At 41.4% G+C, this 20,735-nt stretch overlaps 1 protein-coding gene across 3 annotated transcripts in view; it reads right to left on the bottom strand.

Moving 5' to 3' along the window:
• Nucleotides 1-20,735, bottom strand: part of RALGAPA1 (Ral GTPase activating protein catalytic subunit alpha 1) — a 265,029-nt gene that overhangs the window by 216,040 nt on the left and 28,254 nt on the right. For all 3 annotated transcript variants that reach the window (XM_062205258.1, XM_062205261.1, XM_062205260.1), the window contains exons 2-4: nucleotides 14,333-14,443; nucleotides 11,967-12,016; nucleotides 6,422-6,479 (exon numbers count right to left, since the gene is read on the bottom strand). In XM_062205258.1, the coding sequence (XP_062061242.1) occupies nucleotides 6,422-6,479; nucleotides 11,967-12,016; nucleotides 14,333-14,443 (219 nt within the window). The remainder of the gene's footprint in view (nucleotides 1-6,421; nucleotides 6,480-11,966; nucleotides 12,017-14,332; nucleotides 14,444-20,735) is intronic.

Here is a 20,735-nt window from a genome sequence, read left to right as displayed (position 1 = left end):
AGTCCCCAAAATTTATGCTTTCACATCGGAAAAGAAGAAAGGTATCAAATTAGTACCCAATGCTTATATCTTTAAAAAAAAGGCAATTGTTTAAAAGATTTATTTATTTATTTGAAGACAGAATTACAGAGAGGCAGAGGCAGAGAGAAAGCGGGGGAGAGGGTTCTTCCATCTGCTGGTTCAACACCCTAAATGGCTGTAACGGCTGGAGCTGCACTGATTGGAAGTCAGAAGCCAGGAGCTTCTTCCGGGTCTCCCACATAAGTGCAAGGGTCCAAGAACTTGGCCCATCTTCTGCTTTCCCAAGCCATAGCAGAGAGCTGGATCAGAAGTGGAGCAGCCAGGACTTGAACTGGCGCCTATATGGGATGCTGGCAGCACAGGCAGCAGCTTTACCCACTACGCCACAGCACTGGACCTCCAAAAAAACAAATTAAGTCCAAAACAAGCAGAATTTATAACAAGATTAGAATGGAAATCAATGAAATAAAAAGCAGATAAAGAGAAAAAATGATACCAATAATTTTTGGAAAACATCAGCAAATACAAAAAAAACTTAGCAAAACTGGCCAATGAGAAAAGACACAGTATCAAAGTCAGGAATTAAAGAGGGGGACATCACTACTGATCCTCACAGGAATTAAAAGGAAGTAACTTGAACGACCTTATATCAACAAATTAGACAACTGTGATGAAGCAGGTAAATTCCTAAAAGACACAGATTATAAAAACTAACTTGGGCTCATGCTGCGGCATAGCAGGAAGGCCGTCATCTATGGTGCTGGCATCTCCTATGGGCGCCAGTTCAAGAAACAGCTGCTCCACTTCCCATCCAGCTCCTTGTTAGTGCGCCTGGGAAAGCAGCAGAGGATGGCCCGGGGTGCTTGGGCCCCTATACCCACATGGGTCTCGAGACCTCAATGAAGCTCCTGGCTTCAGATCAGACTAGCACCAGCCATATGGTCATTTGGGGAGTTATCCAGCAGATGGAAGATCTCTGTCTCTATCTCTGCCTTTCAAATAAATAAACTCTTTTCTTTGTAGTTGATTTTTTAAAAAAGTTTTATTTAAGGTATACAAATTTCATGTATTTCATATATATAGATTCAGGAACACAGAAATACTTTCTATTCTGCCCTCCCTCCCATTCAATAAATCTTTTTTTTTTTTTCAAAGAGAAATATAAAATCTGAATAAACCTATAACAAGTTTTAGAAAATAAGAAAAGTCCAGGTTCAAATGGTTTCACTTTTGAATTTTATCAAATATTTAAAGAAAAATTACCATTCATTCACAAATTTTTCAGAAAACAAAGGAAGAAGGATAACTTCTCAACTAATCTAAGAGATTATGAATACCTCGACACTAAAGCCAAAGAAGAAAAATATAGAGCAACATCTCTCATAAACACAGAGGCAAAACTTTGACAAATTATTAGCAAATTTAATTCAGCAGCATATAAAAAGGACTACAAATGCTAATCCTGAGACTTACCTCAAGGAATGTGAGGTTGGTTTAATATGTGAAATTCACTTAGTGAAATAAGTGATGCTAATAAACAAAACTATCAATGACACTGACAGTGATTTTATCAACAGATAAAAAGCATTTGATAAGATACAACATACAATCATGATGAAAAACTCTTAATAGAGTGGGTGCTAGGCAAAGCAGTTAAGATCCCACTTGGGACACCTGGAACCCACCATAGAGTATCTGGCTAAGCACCCTGGCTCCATTTCTAATTCCCGCTTCCTACTAACGTGTACCCTGAGAGGCAGCAGTAGTGGCTCAACTACCTTCGTTCCCGCCAACCACTTAGGAGACTCAGATGGAGTTCCTGGCTCCTGGCTTCAGCCCCCAAGTCCAGGCTGTTGTGGGCATTTGAGGAGTGAACCAGCAGATGGAAGGTCTATTTCTCTGTCTTCAAATTAATTTTTAAGAACATTCTCAACAAATTAGGAATAAAAGAGAACTTCCTCAACTTGACAGGGCATTTACAAAATAACCACAGCTAGCATCATATAAAATGTTTCTAAAAGATTGCTTTCTGCCTAAAATCAAGAATAATGCAAGGAAACTTGCTCTTATCATTTTTATTCAATGCTATACTAGAGGCACAATAATTTTAAAAAAAGGTACTAAAAATAAAAAAGTAATGACCTTAATTTGTAGATGACATTGTACTATAGTTAAAAAATCCAAAGGAATACGTAAGAAAACAAAACAAGTAAGTTGTAATAAACTATAACAATACAATTAATTGGTGAATAAATAAAACATGGTATATCCACACAGAATATTATGCAGCAATGAAAAGGAATACTGATATATGTTGTAACATAACAATCAAACAAAAATCATTATGCTAAGTTGAAGAAGTTAGATTTGAATTAATATAAATTGGGTGATTTCATTTAAATGAGACATCCAAAAAGACAAAAAATTATCTAAAACAGAAAGCAGACTGGAGGTGGGAACGGCAACTCACTATAAATGGGCTCAAGGAATATTCTGAGTTGCTAAGACTACTCTGAATTGTAGTCACTGCATATATTTAAAAGTCACTTGGAGGGGGGCTGTGCTGTGGTGTAGTAGGTTAAGCATCTGCCTGCAGTGCCAGCATCCCATATGGGCACCGGTTTGGGTCCCAGTTGCCCCACTTCTGATCCAACTGTCTGCTATCGCCTGAGAAAGCAGTGGAGGACAGCAGAAGTATTTGGGCCCCTGAATCAGTGTTGAAACCAAGAAGAAGCTCCTGGCTCCTGGCTTTGGATCAGTCCAGCTCCAGCTGTTGCAGCTATTTGGGGAGTGAACCAGCAGATGGAAGACTTTGTCTCTCCCTCTCTGTCTCTCCCTCTTTCTGACTGTAGCTCTGCTTCTCAAGTAAATATTTTTTTTTAAAGTCATTGGATTTTTCACTTAAATGAGTAATTTTAATCTATGAAAATTATACAACAAAGCTATTTTTTAAAGATGTATTTATTTATTTAAAAAGCAGAGTTACAGAGAAGGAAAGACAGGCAGACAGAGATCTTCCATCCACTAGTTCACTCCCCAAATAGCCAGGCTGAAACCAGGAGCCTAGAATTCCATCCAGGTGGGTGGCAGGGGCCCAAGTATTTAGGCCTTTGTAATCTGCTTCGCCAGGCACATTAGCAGGGACCTGGGTTGGAAGTAAAGCAGCCAAGTGAACCAATGCTCACATGGGAAGCCAGCATCACAGGTGGCAACATAACCCACTGTGCCACAACACCAGACCCTCAATAAACTATCTTTAAAAAAATCAACCAGAAGGGCCGGTGCTGTGGTGCAGAGGAATAACGTCCTGACCTGAAGTGCCAGCATCCCATATGGGCGCCAGTTCAAGACCTGGATGCTCCACTTCCGATCCAACTCTCTGCTATGGCCTAGGAAAGCAGTACAAGATGGCCCAAGTCCTTGGGTCCCTGTGCCTGCGTGGGAGACCAGGAAGAAGCTCTTGGCTCCTAGCTTCGGATCAGCGCAGCTCCGGCCGTTGCGGCCAATTGGGGTGTGAACCAGCAGATGGAAGACCTCTCCCTCTCTCTCTGCCTCTCCTCTCTGTGTAACTCTTTCAAATGAATAAATAAATCTTTTAAAAAAAAATCAACTAGAAGGGACGGCACTGTAGCACAGTAGGCTAAGCTTCCACCTGCAACACTGGCATCTCATATGGTTGCTGGTTCATGTCCTGGCTGTTCCTCTTCCAATCCTGCTCTCAGCTTATGGCCTGGGAAAGCAGTGGAAGATGACCAAGTGCTTGGGTCCCTGCACCTGCATGGGAGATCCAGAAGAAGTTCTTGGCTCTTGACTTTGCATAGGCTCAGCTCCAGCCATTGCAGTCAATTGGGGAGTGAACCAGCAGATGGAAAACCTTCCTCATTGTCTCTCTCCCCCTCTCTCTCTCTGTAACTCTACCTCTCAAATAAGTAAATAAATATTTTTTTAAAAATCAACTAGAGGGGGCGGTGCTGTGGCGCAGCGGGTTAAAGCCCTGGCCTGAAGTGCTGGCATCCCATTTGGGCGCTGGTTCTGGTCCCAGCTCCATCTCTCTGCTATGGCCTGGGAAATCAGTAGAAGATGACCCAGGTCCTTGGGCTCCTGCACCCGCATGCGAGACCCGGAAGAAGCTCTTGGCTCCTGGCTTCAGATTGGGGCCGCTCCAGCCATTGCGGCCACTTGGAGAGTGAACCAGCGGATAGAAGAGCTCTCTCTCTATCTCTCTGCCTCTCCTCTCCTGTGTAACTCTGTCTTTCAAATAAATAAATAAATCTTTAAAAAAAATCAACCAGAGTCAATGATTTTTTCTCCTTAGTACATACACATACACACACATAGAGAAAAGGAAACATCTGTAGGATTTTTTTTGAGTGACAGAAATGACCACATACTTATTTTCTCAAGTTAGAGACCATTTTTACAATACTGTTAGTCATGACAACTAGGGAGCCTAAAGCTCCTTGGGAGACTAAATTCTACATTTCTCAGGAGACCCAACAAATACCTGCAGTTTGGATGTCTCAAATAGTTTCTTTGCAGACAACTTTCAAGGACTGTTTTTTTTTTTTTAAATTATTATTTATTTATTTGAAAAGCAGATAGAGTCAGAGACAGAGAGAGTCTTCCATCTGTTGGTTCACTCCCCAAATGGCCGCAACTACCAGGGCTAGGTCAGACCAAAGCCAAGAGTCAGGAGCTTCATCCAAGTCTCCGACATGACTGCAAGGGCCTAAAAACTTGGGCCATTTTCCATTGCCTTTCCAGGCCACTGGCAGGGAGCTGGAGCAGAAGTGGAGCATCCAGGATGTGAACTGGCACCCATATGGAATGACAGCATTGCAGGCAATGGTTTTATCTGCTATACCATAATGCCAATCCCAATAACATTTTTATGATTATGAAATACAAAACAGAATTTCACTATTTTATTGAATATTTTATTTATGTGCTTATTGGTAATTCATAAATAGTTCAGTGTAATGTTTATTCAAATCTTCTGCCTATTTTAAAAAACTGACTTGTTTTCCAACTATAGTATGTTCTAAGAATTCCTTATATATTCTTGGCAACATTATTTTTAGTCCAACTATACACATAAAAAAAATCATTCTATGGGGGCTTATGTTGCAGCACAGAGGGTTAAGCCACTGCCTGTGATGCTACCATCCCATACTGGAGAGTTGGTTTGAGTCCTAGTTGCTCTGCTTTTGATCCTGCTCCCTGCTAACACATCTGAGAAAGAAGATAATGGCACAAGTGTTTGGGCCTCTGCCACACCATGTGGGAGAACCAAATGCAGTTCTGGGCTCTTGCCTTTGGCCTGGCCCAGCCCTAGCCATTGTGGCCATTTGGGGAGTGACTCAGCACATGGATCTCTCTGTCTCTTCTCTTTCACATAAATAAATACATCTTAACGGGAAAAAAATCCATTCTAAAAGGTGTTACTATTTAGGATTTTGTCTTTTTTAGTCACTGCATCAATATCCCTCTTATCTGTCCAAAAATGATAATTGTAGTAGCCTATATCATTACAAAGGCTCAGAGATTTCATTTGCTAGAATTGATTAATAAATGTAGGGCCTAAATAAATCTATAACTCCCTTTGTAAAGACAAATATACACACTTTCACAAATGAATACAAGGTCTGTAACAAAAGGGCATGAGAATCACTAGCCATCAAGACTGACATCATCGAAACCCTGAACCAAAGCCAGTAAGTACTTACCTGCAGACTCTTTCAATCCGAAGGGGGATAAGTAAACCTTACAAAGACAGCTCAAGAGCCCTGGTGTGATGCTGTGATTGTTGCAGAAGGAGACTCCAAGCCAGCCAGCGTTTTGGCTTAGTTCCTGATAACAGAAAATCTGTCGCGTCCTGCCTACTTGGTCTCTGACAGTAATCCGCTGCAGGGTTTTGTTTTTTTTGTTTTGTTTTGTTTCTTTCTTTTCATCAGTTAGGAAGCCTTATTTTAGTCTTCGCAGCAGTAAGCTTAACAGTCCCCTCATCTCTCCAGCCGTTTTTCCTATGGACTAAACTGCCAGCTTATACCGCTTGCTTATAAATGTGGCGTCTCTAACTTCCGCTCTTGGTACTTTGTATTTTCTTTTCCATTTCTGACACACAGAGATATTTATCTTGATGTGGATCCTGATTTATTTTCCAGCTTTACCATCACTGCTAGTGGATTCACAGTAAAGAAGGATGTAGATCTAAACAACTTATGACACCATCTTAACTAAAAATCTTTCATCTGTATTTTTTATCTTATATCCCAAATTATTTCCTATATTTTGTTTTTATAAAAGCATAAACTATGAATTAATCTCAATTAACTACCAATTATTTAATGAGCATTTTCATATACTATCACTTATTTCAAATGTAAAACATATTACTTACCAATACTATGAAACTGCCATCGCTGATGAATCCTTTCTGGAAGAAGTTGTAATATTTTCTAAAAATCAATATGAATAAAACAAGAGATGAATAAAGAGTAATGAGTCCACATCCTGTGAAATGTGAACAGTTAAAGGAAACTTACTAAGTTCTTATAGTTTCTTATGTAAAAGATAGCATTATCAACACAAAATAGTCTTTTGAGCTAATCTGATAGTACTGGCACATTGATCAATATTTGAAAACTTCCCCAAACCAACAAGTAACACTGACAAAGACTTGGAACAGCAAATTACTAAAAGTTATCATTTATAATAATGATAGAAATTAAGGATATTTCTTCTTATTATTTTTTAAAGATTTACTTATTTATTTGAAAGTCAGAGTTACACAGACAGAGGAGAGACAGAGAGAGAGAGAGAGCGGTCTTCCATCCAATAGTTCACTCCCCAAAAGGCCACCACGGCCGGATCTGCACCAATCCAAAGCCAGGAGCCAGGAGCTTCCTCCAGGTCTCCCACACAGGTGCAGCGGCCCAAGGAGTTGGACCATCTTCCACTGCTTTCCCAGGCCATAGCAGAGAGCTGGATCAGAAGAGGAGCAGCTGGGACTCGAACTGGCACCCATATGGGATGCCGGCACTTCAGGCCAGGGCATTAACTCGCTACACCACAGAGCCGGCCCCCTGATTCTTTTATTAAAGATTTACTTTTTTATTTATATGAAAGGCAGAGTTGCAGAGAGAAAGAGACAGAGAGATCTTCTACCTGCTGGTTCACTCCCCAGTAGCCCCAATGGCAAGGGCTGGACCAGACTAAAGCTAGGATCTCGGAGCTTCTCCCATGTCTCCCAAGCGGGTGCAGAGGCCCAAGCACTGGGGCCATTTTCTGATGTTTCCCAAGGAGATTTAGCATAAAGCTGGATCCAAAGTGGGGCAGCCTCAAACCGGCACCCATGGGACACTGGTGTGGGAGGTGGAGACTTGACCTGCCACGCCACAACGCCAGCCCTAAATACTGATTCTTATATATGTCGAAATGCTAGAATTTCTGCATTGTAAATATCACTGATTTGTTTTCAGTTCTTCCAGATATTAATATTTGTGACATTTTCCTCTTTCTTGAGTGATTCTTTCTACTGTTTTGCTAAACCTAGGGAAAATATTTTGATTTCATAAAAATCTCATCAAAATTTGTATTCAGTTAATTTACATGAACCCAAAAAAGCCCAGATGCTATTATGGATATACACATGAAAGTAACATTTCAAAATTTAGGAGCCCTAAACCAATCAGGATTTTTTCTTTTAAATTCTCCCTCATCAACAGCAACCTTACCACTGAATTACTCTCTCAGTTCCCATCCACTTGCTCAATGACAATTGTGTTTATTGTTACTGCTAGTCTTATTACTGTTATTTAGCAACGCTATTAACCGAATACTCAAAAGGGCCAAACATTAAATATACTTTATGTAACTGTATCTCATTAATCCTTGCAACCATTCCAAAAAGAAGTTTATTAGTCTCATTCAATAAATGAGGATTTGGGTTAAGCAGTGTGCTTTCAGTAGAAAGCCAGAAACTGAGGACAGCATTGAAGTGCAGTGGTTTAAGCTGCTGTCTACAAGTCCAGGGTCCCATATCAGAGTACCAATTCATGTCTTCAATGCTCAGCTTCCAATCCAGTTCCCTGGTAATGTATCTGGGAAGATGGCCCAAGAGTTTGGGCCCCTCCTACCCACGTGGGAGTTCCACGATCCTGACTTGGGCCTGGCCTAGCCCTGCCCATTGTGGCCATTTGGAGAGTCAACGAGGGGATGGAAGATCTCTTTCTCCCCTCCCCCCCATCACTCTGCCTTTCAAAATAAAATAAATATTTTTTTAAAAAAATTTTAAAAGATGGGGCCGGCGCTGTGGCACAACAGGTTAACGCCCTGGCCTGAACCGCCGGCATCACATATGGACGCCGGTTCAAGACCCAGCTGCTCCACTTCCAACCCAGCTCTCTGCTATGGCCTGGGAAAGCAGTAAAGGATGGCCCAAGTCCTTGGGCCTCTGTACCCACATGGGAGACCCCAAAGAAGCTCCTGGCTACTGGCTTCAGATCGGCACAGCTCCAGCTGTTGCAGACAATTGGGAAGTGAACCAACGGATGGAAGATCTCTCTTTCTCTGCCTCTCCTCTCTGTGTAACTTTGACTTTCAAATAAATGTTAAAAAAAAAATTTTTAAAGCTAGAAACTGCAAGAACAAAGATTCCAACCTCAATCTCAATATGCTTATTTCCCAAATCTGTGCCTTTATGATTATGATCAAAGAATAATATTCATATTTTACATTTCTATGTCTTCCCTTTGATATGATCTTTAGTGAGCTCCATATAAAAAAATGATGAGTACAAAGTTCTTCACAGATAAATGTTGGTCTCACAGAACTTCCATAACCTTCTTTACCTTTGCCTTCCCTACCTATGTCTCCCATAGCCAGCCAACAATTATATACTATATACTCTTTTTCTCTCTCTCTCTCTCTCTCTCTCTGCCTCTCCTTCTCTCTGTGTAACTCTGACTTTTGAGTAAATAAATAAATCTTTTTTAAAAAAAAATGGAGGGGGCCGGTGCTGTGGCACAGTGGGTTAATGCCCTGGCCTGAAGCGCCGACATCCCATATAGGCGCTAGTTCAAGACCCGGCTGCTCCACTTCCAATCCAGCTCTCTGCTAGGGCCTAGAAAAGCAGTACAAGATGGCCCAAGTCCTTGGGCCCCTGCAACTGCGTGGGGGACCCAGAAGCTCCTGGCTCCTGGCTGCCCATCGGCACAGTGCTGGCCATTGCGGCCAATTGGGGAGTGAACCAGCGGATGGAAAACCTCTCTCTCTCTCTCTCTCTCTCTAATTCTGCCTTTCAAATAAATAAATAAATCTTTTTAAAAAAAAAATGGAATGCCAAGGTATAGCAAGTGGCAGCTTACTTAACCTAAGGTACCACAATGTGAACACTTTAAAAAAAAAAAAAGAAAGAAAGAAAGGCCAAGTTAGAGAAAGACAGAGGGAGAGAGAGAGAGACAGAGAGACAGAGAGAGATAGACAGACAGGTCTTCCATCTGCTGGTTCACTCCCCAGATGGCTGCAATGGCTGGAGCTGTGCCGATCCCAAGCCAGGAGCTTCTTCCTGATCTCCAAGGACTTGGGCCATCTTGTACTGCCTTCCCAGGCCATAGCAGAGAGCTGTGGAGCAGCCAGGACTCAAACCAGCGCCCATAAGGGATGCCAGCACTGCAGGTGGTAGCTTTATCCACTACACTACAGTGCTGGCCCCCCAAAAATATTTTTAACCATGACTCAATCAACAAATGAGATATTAACTAGACTGATCAAATTCTTCTGGACTATTACCAAAATATTCAAAATACAAAACTATAAATCATCTTCAATTAGTAGCTGGTAAAATACACATTCTTTAGAAACTGATTTCCATTTACCATGCTTACCAAGTCACAAGACTTTCTAAATAACTTTCTAAATAACTCCAAAATTTTTTTTTTAAGATTTATTTTATTCAAAAGAGTTAGAGAGAGGGAGGGAGAGACAGAGACTAAGAGATCTTCCACCTGCTGGTTCACTCCCCAATGGCTGCAATGGCCAGAGATGAGCCAATCTGAAGCCAGGAGCAAGGAGCTTCTTCCATCACAGTTCTCCCACGTGGGTGTACGGGCCCAAGGACCTGGGCTATCCACCGCTGCTTTCCCAGGCTATTAGCACAGAGTTGGATGGGAAATGGAGCAGCCGGGACTCGAATCGGTACCCATATGGCATGCCAGCACCACAGGTGGAGGCTTAACCTACAACGCCACAGCACTGGCCCCTCTAAATTCTTTTTAAAGATCAGAATACTACTGTGACATTTACCGATTAAGGAGCACAGAGTTATTTTAAAAGGGGGGTTTAGGACAGCAGTTTAAGTCACATCTTGGGATGGAGTGTCTAGTTAGAATCCCAGGCTCTCTGTTCCTGAGTCCATTTCCTGCTGATGTGCATCCCGGCAGGCAGCAGGTAGCTTAAATACTTAGGCCTCTGGCACCCATGTGGGAGACCCAGATTGAGTTCTGGGATACTGTTTTCATCTGGCCCAGTCGTGGTTATTACAGGCATTTGGGGAGTGAACCAAAGGATGCAAGATTTCTTTTTCTTTCTCTCTTTCAAATAAAAATGAAATGAATAAAAATTTTAAAAGGAGGGGAAGCCTTAATTTTTATGATTGTGCTATAAATAAAACACAAGTTTTAGTAGAGCATCAAATTTTACTCAGGCACCCTCAAACTATGTTTCCTTCTATTTATAAAGACTTGCCTCACCCCAATTCAAAGTAAAATGACAATGATTAAAACATCTAAATTTTATACCAGTTGCAATGAAAAGCAGTTACAGCAGAAATGATAAATCCTCTAGGTATAGAACAGTTATATACATATACTCTCTCAGGTAAAAATGAATTATAAATAATAAAAAAGAAAAAGAAACATCTGCATTAACTGTCCACAAATTAAAACTTTCATTATTTACGAGCACTTGGAATATCATACTAATTTTGTGCTAACAAATGTGTAAAAACACAGTTCAATTTATACCTAAAAATATGTGATATACCTCAACAAAAAAAACAGAATACAGATTAGAAGATTACATTTAGTTATTGAAAAGGCTGGCAGATTCGCTGTGTTTCATTATAAAATTTAAAATTTCTTTTTTTTTTTTTCCTTTTTTTTTTTTTTTTTTTTTTTTGGACAGGCAGAGTGGACAGTGAGAGAGAGAGACAGAGAGAAAGGTCTTCCTTTTGCCGTTGGTTCACCCTCCAATGGCCGCCGCGGTAGCGCGCTGCGGCCGGCGCACCGCGCTGATCCGATGGCAGGAGCCAGGTACTTCTGGTCTCCCATGGGGTGCAGGGCCCAAGGATTTGGGCCATCCTCCACTGCACTCCCTGGCCACAGCAGAGAGCTGGCCTGGAAGAGGGGCAACCGGGACAGGATCGGTGCCCCGACCGGGACTAGAACCCGGTGTGCCGGCGCTGCAAGGCGGAAGATTAGCCTAGTGAGCCGCAGCGCCGGCCAAAATTTAAAATTTCAATATATTCAGGGCTGGAGCTATGGCTCAGTGGGTTAAGCAGATGCCTGCAATGCCAGCATCCAACATAAGTACAGATTCAAGTATAGGCTGCTCTGCTTCCAATTCAACTCGCTGTTAATGTGTTTGACAGTGGAGGATGGCCCAAATCCTTGGGTCCCTGCACCCATGTAGGAGACACGGAAGAAGCTCCTGGCTCCTGGCTTCAGCCTGGACCAGCCCTGGCCTGGCTATTGCAGCCATCTGGGGAGTGAATCAACAGATGGAAGATCTCTCTCTCTCTCTCTCTCTCTCTCTCTGCGTCTCTTCTCTCTCTGTAACTGACTTTCAAATAAATACATCTTTTAAAATTTTTGAATATATTCCTCTGTATAGTCAAAGAATTGTTTTTGAAACAGAGAAAAAAGTTAAGATTCACAGGTACTTACCTCAAAAATAAAAAGTATAGCATCCAATTCCTCCCTTTGAGACTTGTGACCTAAAATATTTTAAACATGTTTTGTCATTGTTAACAATCATTTAATAAGCTTAAAATATCTTAAGCACTGAAGTTTTCCAGTAATCTTTTAGTAAAATGCTTAAAGCATATTCTATTCATTGCACAGGCTATATCATGGCCCCTTCCCCTCTCTCCCTCTCTGAATAATTAAGTTCAGGTTTCACATATTTGGATTTAAAAGCAAATCATGATACATTGTGAATTAAAAACGAGCTCTGAAAATGAAAACATGAAAGAGACTGCTCAAATTTGACACACATCCTTAAGCCAAAAGAAGGTGGGGTAAGGTAAATCTGACCTCCCCCAAAAAACAAATCTTTTAATCCTTTGCACAAAGTAATAAGAACAGTAATACTGATCCATCAATTGTCTTTTAAATACATGCTCCAGACTAAAAATAGTGAGGGGGTACCAAAAAGCTATCTGACAGGGACAGTTGCTTGGCACAGTGGTTAAGTCACCACTTGATACATCTGCATCGCCCATCAGAGTAGCTGGTTTGAATCCCAGGTCCATATTCCAATCCAGCTTCTTGTTCCTACCACACATGTGGGAGACCTGAACTGAGTTCCAGGCTTCTGACTTCAGCCTGGCCCCAGCCCATCCTTTTTCAATAAAATTAAAATAAATAAATTTAAAAGGCTATCTGACAGAAAATACATTAATATTAAAATTTAATGTCCAATGCTAACTGCTGCTCCGAGAGGTATCTGTGCCATGCTCCAGGAAGAATGTTGTCTCTGGGTCAATCAGACTGGACAAGTACAAACCCAAATTTGTACTTTTCCTGGACAATTCCACACAGCTCCAGGACCAGGCCAAGCAGGGCTGGGATTTCTGGCCTGACATCTGGTCATGGAAATCCTGCCTATTTCCTCTCCTTGGCCCAATAACTTCTGTAATCTTGCTGCTTCTCTTTGGACCTTATGTTTTTAATGTCCTTGTTCCTTTTGTCTCTAACAGACTAAAGGCTGTCAAACTCCAAATGGTCGTCAGACAAGGCTTCCAGCCCATTCCATTGGACAACTTGAGCAGCCCTCTGGACCGAGCAGGACAGTCTTTCCAAGGCCACTGTTGCACACCATAAGACAGATAGCAAGAGGAAAATACCCAAATCCTCCTCAACGCCCACATGCCAGCTTTGAAGAAGTTACAGAAAACGGAACTCCATCCATAATCCCAAAGGAGAATTTTGGGTATTACCTCTTGAGGGGGGAATGTTAGGTAGGAAGTCAGTTATGAGCTTATGTGTGTGTAACAGGCCTAAAGAGAAGACATCTATGTCCAGCATATGCATCTGCATCCGCATCTCAAAGTCATCCCAATAATGTTTCAGGGGCAGCCTGGCCCTCGCATCCTGCCCTGCCCCCTTCTACCTGATAACCTGCCAGGTGGAGGTCCCCACCCCTTCTGCCTGACAATCTTCCACAATCTCCCAGGTGCAGCCCAGTATCTGCATCTCAAACACCCTGCTCCCTTCCTCTTGTCTGATAACATTTACATCCATAAAGTCCTTTGTTTCAGACCTTCAAGAGAAGTTTTTCGGGCCAGCGCCGTGGCTTAACAGGCTAATCCTCTGCCTTGCGGCGCCGGCATACCGGGTTCTAGTCCCGGTTGGGGCACCGGATTCTGTCCCGGTTGCCCCTCTTCCAGGCCAGCTCTCTGCTATGGCCTGGGAAGGCAGTGGAGGATGGCCCAAGTCCTTGGGCCCTGCACCCGCGTGGGAGACCAGGAGAAGCACCTGGCTCCTGGCTTCGGATCAGCAAGATGCGCCGGCCGCAGCAGCCATTGGAGGGTGAACCAACGGCAAAACGGAAGACCTTTCTCTCTCTCTCTCTCTCTCTCTCTCTCTCTCACTATCCACTCTGCCTGTCAAAAAAAAAAAAAAAAAAGAGAGAGAAGTTTTTCTATTTACATCCAAAAAGCCCTTTGTCCCAAGAGGAGCAGAGGTGGGGAAGCAAGACCCATCTCCTTAAAAACCCCCAGCCTCAACTGGACTGTGCGCTCAGCTCTCTGCATCTTTGCTGAGCCACCCGCCTGGCCTGGTCAGGTGTAATCTCTCCACTCAACATGTAACCTCCCTCCTTCCTCCTCCCCAGTCTCTAAGGCTCTGTTGGGAGAGGTGCCCATCCATCCATCCATCCTTACAGATGTCCCTTCCCTAATAAACCTTGCTATTTTACCTCCCACTAAAAAAAAAAAAAAAAAAAAAAATTAATGTCCAAGAGTCTTTAAGTTATTAAAGACAACTATTGAGAATATCACTATAAGCCAGAATATAAGCTAACAACTTACCTTTCTGTTTAAGACTAGCTTCAATGGTCACAAAATTTTCAAAGAACACATAGTATATATGTGAAAAATGTTGGTCAAAAAATTGTTTAAGATCAACAGATTCTGCATTCTCTGAAAAACAATAAAAACAGTTGTTAGTTATTATTACCTACATAAATATTAAATCATGTTTAGCAAATATTCACAGTGCCAAGTTTCACATTCAGGTTTCCAAGTCAGAAAACTATTCCTAAAATTCTATCCTATTAAAATATTTGAGATATGTATTTATGTATCTATATCCTTATTCTCACAACTTTAGTCTTTATAGATTTTAGTTTCAAAAAAACTAGTGGAGGTATAATCTTTGTTTCTGGAAAGAGACAATGTTATGTCTCAAAGAGATTTATCCACAATCATTAACCGCACCAAAAAAAAGCATTAAGCTGGATTTTCAATCCAAAGTTATGGCTTTCCTAACTTATTCCCAAACAGTTTAAGATCAGTGTTTCTAAGAATAATTTATGATACCTGAAACACATTATTTAGTAGATAGCTACCAAACGATAAATTCTGTCAATAGGCATGTAAAGATCCGAATGCTCAAACACAGACAGTACTGCTCTAAAGAAACCGTCAGTACAGTTCAGGCCATGCAAAACTCAACAGATAATGACATGCACAGGAGAAAGGGCAAGGTGACAAAAGTACATGGTAGTTCAGAAACACAAAAACAACCTTCGAGTCTCAAAGGCAAGGAAAAAAGAAAAGCCTAACAGAGGACACACTATCTGAAAAGACTTTAGAGGGCAGGAATGGCCCTGGACTTGAAGCCCTGGAAGGCTGAATGGGAAGAGAATTCTCGGCAAAAACAAGACTTGGAATAAGGACATTAGAGGTATGCGAGTATGCAGAAAAACTACTTGCTTGGCTGACAGCATTTTAATAAAAATAAAAGTTAAAAAAGTTTGAGATATGTTATAAAACATCAGGAACCTATGCAAATACATATGTAAATTATTAGTGGTAACAGGACTGGTTTTATTGTTATCTGGTTTCTTTTCAAGAAAAGTGAGAACCTTGAAGAAAAAAAGCAAAGAAGAGAAATTGTACTTTTATATTCTTCCTACTGTTCCAATATTTTACAAAAAATACACCTCTTATTATAATAAAACATAAATTTTAAAAAGGCAACTAAAAGTAAATCAAATATTTTTGAATATGGGTCGGAGATAAACTATTAATTGTAAATAAACCCAAGTTAAAGGTAAACATCTTTTAATTTTTTTTTTTTAAGACACTGCTCAGACATCCATATCCCATACCTAGACCCCTGGATCTGTGTCCTGCTCTGATCCCAATTCCAGACTCCTCTGTTAGCATGTGCCCTGGAGGCATCAGGTGATGAGGCAAGTAGCTGGGCACCTGCTACCACATGGGAGAGGTAGACTGGCCTGGCCCAGTCACAGCTGTTGTGGGCACTTGGGAGCTGAACCAGCTAATGGGAGCTTGCTCGCTCGTTGTCTTTTTGTCTCTTTCCAAATGCCATTTAAAACAAGTAAAAAATGTTTTAAAAAAAAAAAAAATCATCCTCACGGTGAATGGGATTCTGCTGAATCTTGGACAGTGAACCCCTAGAACCATGACCCAAAATAATCTTCTTTTCTTTATAAGGCAGCCTGCCTCAGGTAGTTCCTTTCAGTTATGAAAAACTGACCAATATACACTATGTTTCTCCTTTAGGAGAATAATAATTTTTCGAATTTTTCCCTGGACTTCTCTAGATTCTTCAGAATAGAAACTGTGTCAGGGCCGGCGCCGCGGCTCAATAGGCTAATCCTCCGCCTTGCGGCGCCGGCACACGGGGTTCTAGTCCTGGTCGGGGCGCCGGATTCTGTCCCGGTTGCCCCTCTTCCAGGACAGCTCTCTGCTGTGGCCAGGGAGTGCAGTGGAGGATGGCCCAAGTCTTTGGGCCCTGCACCCCATGGGAGACCAGGAGAAGCACCTGGCTCCTGCCATCGGATCAGCGCGGTGCACCGGCTGCAGCGCGCCGGCCGCGGTGGCCACTGGAGGGTGAACCAACGGCAAAAGGAAGACCTTTCTCTCTTGTCTCTCTCTCTCACTATCCACTCTGCCTGTCAAAAATTTAAAAAAACAAAACAAAAAACTGTGTCTACCTCAGTATTCCCCAAACCCAGCACAGTGCTGAGCATACATACTTCAATGTCTTATTCCAGTATAAATTATCTTTATTTAATATGTTCCTTTTACAGCTTGCAAATTTTTACCTTGGAAGTGACTGCATAACATACTAATAGGCAAAGAAGCATTGCTACTGGAATTTTGGAATTAGAACATTAAGATTCCACTGCTGTCTGTAACACTTACTACCTGTGTGCTTTAGAGTAGAAAAAATGACAATGAGTAACAAAGTAAGTGATTCTTGTGAATTGGACATTCCTCTAAATACTTTATAATTCCTATTATCTTCACAACAACATGAAATAAGTACTTTTACTATTCCTAAGTTATTGAGTAAAAAACTTAGGCACAGTAAGTCTAAGTAACTTAGCTGCCAAGCAAGCAAGCAAGAGTCGGGATTTGAACACCAGCACCTGGATCCAGTGCCCATGCTCTCAACATTTATGTTACTCAGCTTCCAGTGCATTTAGGAGAAGAGAACACTGCTGATTTATTATCTGCCCATAAGGAGATAAGGACAATAGCCGTCAAATACTAGTTATATACTTGCATTTTCTATGGAATAGCAAATAAAAACATGAGGTAAAAGGAAAAGTGTTATGTTTTTCCAACAGAGTAGCTTTAAAAACTATGAAATTAGAATAAAATAGACTGCTCTAACTTCCTGAATTTCCTGAAACATTTCAAATACAATTAAAATCCCAGGAGAAAGAAGAAAAGGAGAACAGTAACAAAGCAAAACAACAACTCAAAACCATTAAAAGCAAACATAAATCAACGTTTTGTAGTATAGGAGCCAAGATATTCTCTCTTAATTTCCTTCCCATATGGCAAGTTCACAAAGCCTGGAAATAACATACCTGCTAAAGTGAATAAAAATAAATATTGGATCAAAATTAAGCTAATTTGGTTTTAACTCTTTATTCACAATTAACTTGTTTACAAATATAAACTCTTATAAAATATTTTTGATCCTCAATTCATAGAAGTTACATGGTATAGGAAGAAATACAGAAAGCTGATAAAATGTGAGGCGATTCTCTTATTTAAAAACAACTCTTGGGATCAGCACTGTGCGTAGGAAGTTAAGCCTCCACCTGCAGTGTCGCATCCCATGTGGGCACCAGTTCGAGTCCTGGCTGCTCCACTTCCGATCCAGCTCTCTGCTATGGCCTGGGAGAGCAGTGGAGGATGGCCCAGGTCTTTGGGCCCCTGCACCCACGTGGAAGACCTGGAAGAAGCTCCTGGCTCCTGGCTTCGGAATGACTCAGCTCCAGCTGTTGCAGCCATCTGGGGAGTGAGCCAGCAGATGGAAGACCTCTTTATCTATCTGCCTCTGCCTCTCTGTAACTCTCGATCTGAAGCCCGGAGCCTGAAGCTTCTTCCAAGTTTCCCACGTGGGTGCAGGCACCCAAGGGCTTGGGTCATCTTCTACTGCTTTCCCAGGCCACAGCAGGAGCCATTTGGGGAGTAAACCAGCAGATGGAAGGACTCCCCCCAACTCTGCTTTTCAAAAAGAAAATAGAAAAGGAAGAAAATCTGGAAAGAAACAGATTATAGGAAAAAAATCAATCTATTTAAATCCCAATACAAAGTCCCACTCTTTCCAAAAAGGTCCCTCAGAATTCATTTTGTTTTTCTGTGAATGACTCCATGACTTCTGGTCCAATCCAACTTGTGTTATATGAACCAGTACCATTCTACAAATACTGGTTGCTCCTTAGGAGCAGCAAGTATGCCTTCAGTTTTCATAACCTTTAAAAAACCATGAGAAGCAGCTGGCATGATATAGAGCTGATGCTGCTTATTAAAAAAAAGCCTTAAGTGTTCAAAAGTTTTCCCTATTTTCCTAAATATTTCTGTTTGATGTGAAGTGTTTGTACACTAGCATTTCTTTAAAGAACCAAGGAAATATTTCACCACAGATTCAGATAGAGGTTTCTGAGGTCTAAAACACTGACTTGGGCCAAGCAGTGTGGCACAGTGGGTTGCTGCCACTTGTGACACTGGTGTCCCATATCACAGTGCTGGCTGAATCCAGGCTGCTCTGCTTCTGATCCAGCTTCCTGCTAATGCAACTGGGAAAGCAGCAGAACCATCACTCATGTGGGAGATGGTAATAGAGTTCCTGGCTCCTGGCTTTGGCCTGCCCCAGACCTGGATGCTGCAGCCATTTGGAGACTGAGCCAACAGGGGGAAAATTTCTCTGTGTATGTCTTTCAACAAAACAGAAATAAAATTTTTTAATGCAGTATAAAATATAATTCAGAGTCAAGCACAAAAAAAGCAGAAAGAAGAAAGAGATCAAAGAAATAGGAAGGAAGGAGAAAGCAGCAGCAAGCAGGGAGCTAAAAAATAACCAGACATACACTAGACAAACTAATAATCCAAAGAGGAGGGTGTATGAGAAAAAGAGAAGAGATCACAAAAAGGGAAGGGGAAAGGAATTGAGAAATAGTAAGTTGAAAGACATTACGAAAGCTAGTACTCAGAATCTAACAGAGAAGATAACAAGATGTGAAATATGAAGAAAACACTTCAAAAGTTCCAAGAACAAGAAAAATGTAAGCAATATTTAAGAAAGTAATATCTGAAAATGACCTAAAATAGGTGAGATATTAAATCATCAGTCTAAGAAAGTATATTGAGATCAAAACAGGATGAACACAAATCCATACATGAACATAAACCCACATAAGAACATACCATAACACCAAAAACAAAGGGGGAAGATTAAAATCCACAGGAGATGAAAGTATATTTCCTTACATAAGGATATCAAAAGAACAGCTTTCTCATCATCACAATAGAGGCAAGAAACCAATGCAATTACATTTTGAAATACTGAGCAATATAACAATACTATACTCAGTTCATCTATTGTTCAAGGCAAACATGAAAAAAGTCATTTTCTAACACTTAAAATTTTGTCACTCAAATGCTCAAAGAAATACAAAGACGTGTTTCTATAAATTTTTTTTTTGGAAAGGCAAAATTACAGAGGGACAGGGAAGGAAGAGGAGAGAGAGGTCTTCCATCTGTTGGTTCTCTACCCAAATTACTGCAATGATTGATCAGGGCTGGGTCAGGCTGAAACCTGGAACTCCACCCAGATCTCTGTGGGTGTTACAGGCCCAAGAACCTGGGCCATCCTCCACTGCTTTCCCAGGCACACCAGCTAGATTGGAAGTGGGGCAGATGGGTCTTGAACGGGCCCACCTATGGGATCCACTTAGTGCCTGGGTTTGATTGCCAGCTCCAGCTCCTGATTCCACCTTCCTACTAGCGCAGATCCCAGGAAACAGCAGTAGTGATTCCAGTACTTGGGTTCCTGTCACCCATGTAGGAGACCTGGACTGAGCTCCCAGCTCCTGGCTTCAGTTCTGACACAGTGTTGGTCAGCGAGGATTCTCTCTCTGTACCTCTACCTCTCAAGTAAAGATATTTTAAAAAGAAATCTTTTAAAATGTAAAATATGCACAAAATTTTAGCTATTATATATTCAAAAAATTAAAATACATTAACAATAAATAACCAAAGACATAAAATAAAAATATCATTTAGATCATCAAAAACATCAATGCTAATTGATCAATAAGAGGCAAAGTAAGCATTAAGGCAAGAATTACAGTAAATGAGGGCGAATATATTTTACCAAAGGCTCTGCGTACCTGGAAGTTTTAATTCCAAAGTTAAACCGTTTCAAAATATACAAGTTATCTGAGAAGAAAAAGAGCCACTAAATACCACGGCAGACTTAAACACATCAGTCTCATATAAAACAGTTAGACTATAATACTCCTATATGAGACCTAGCAGAGGTAAGACTAAGAAAGTATATGTGAGATCTGAACAACACAAACAACACTTTATACATAAAACTGAAAGTCCAATAATAACATTTTCTCATGCTAAAGTGAGATGCAAAAACTAAACAAAGACACAAACCAGACAAAATACCAAAAATAACACAGTACATATCATATTCTCTGACCAAAAATGAAATAAAATTAAGAATTAACACCTGGGCCGGCGCCGTGGCTCAACAGGCTAATCCTCCGCCTTGCGGCGCCGGCACACCGGGTTCTAGTCCCGGTCGGGGCACCGATACTGTCCCGGTTGCCCCTCTTCCAGGCCAGCTCTCTGCTGTGGCTAGGGAGTGCAGTGGAGGATGGCCCAAGTATTTGGGCTCTGCACCCCATGGGAGACCAGGAGAAGCACC

Source organism: Lepus europaeus, chromosome 11 (genome assembly GCF_033115175.1).
Source record: "Lepus europaeus isolate LE1 chromosome 11, mLepTim1.pri, whole genome shotgun sequence".
NCBI classification, from domain to species: Eukaryota; Metazoa; Chordata; class Mammalia; order Lagomorpha; family Leporidae; genus Lepus; species Lepus europaeus.
Note: the sequence above shows the minus strand (reverse complement) of the source record. Positions and strands in the feature narration are given on the sequence as shown.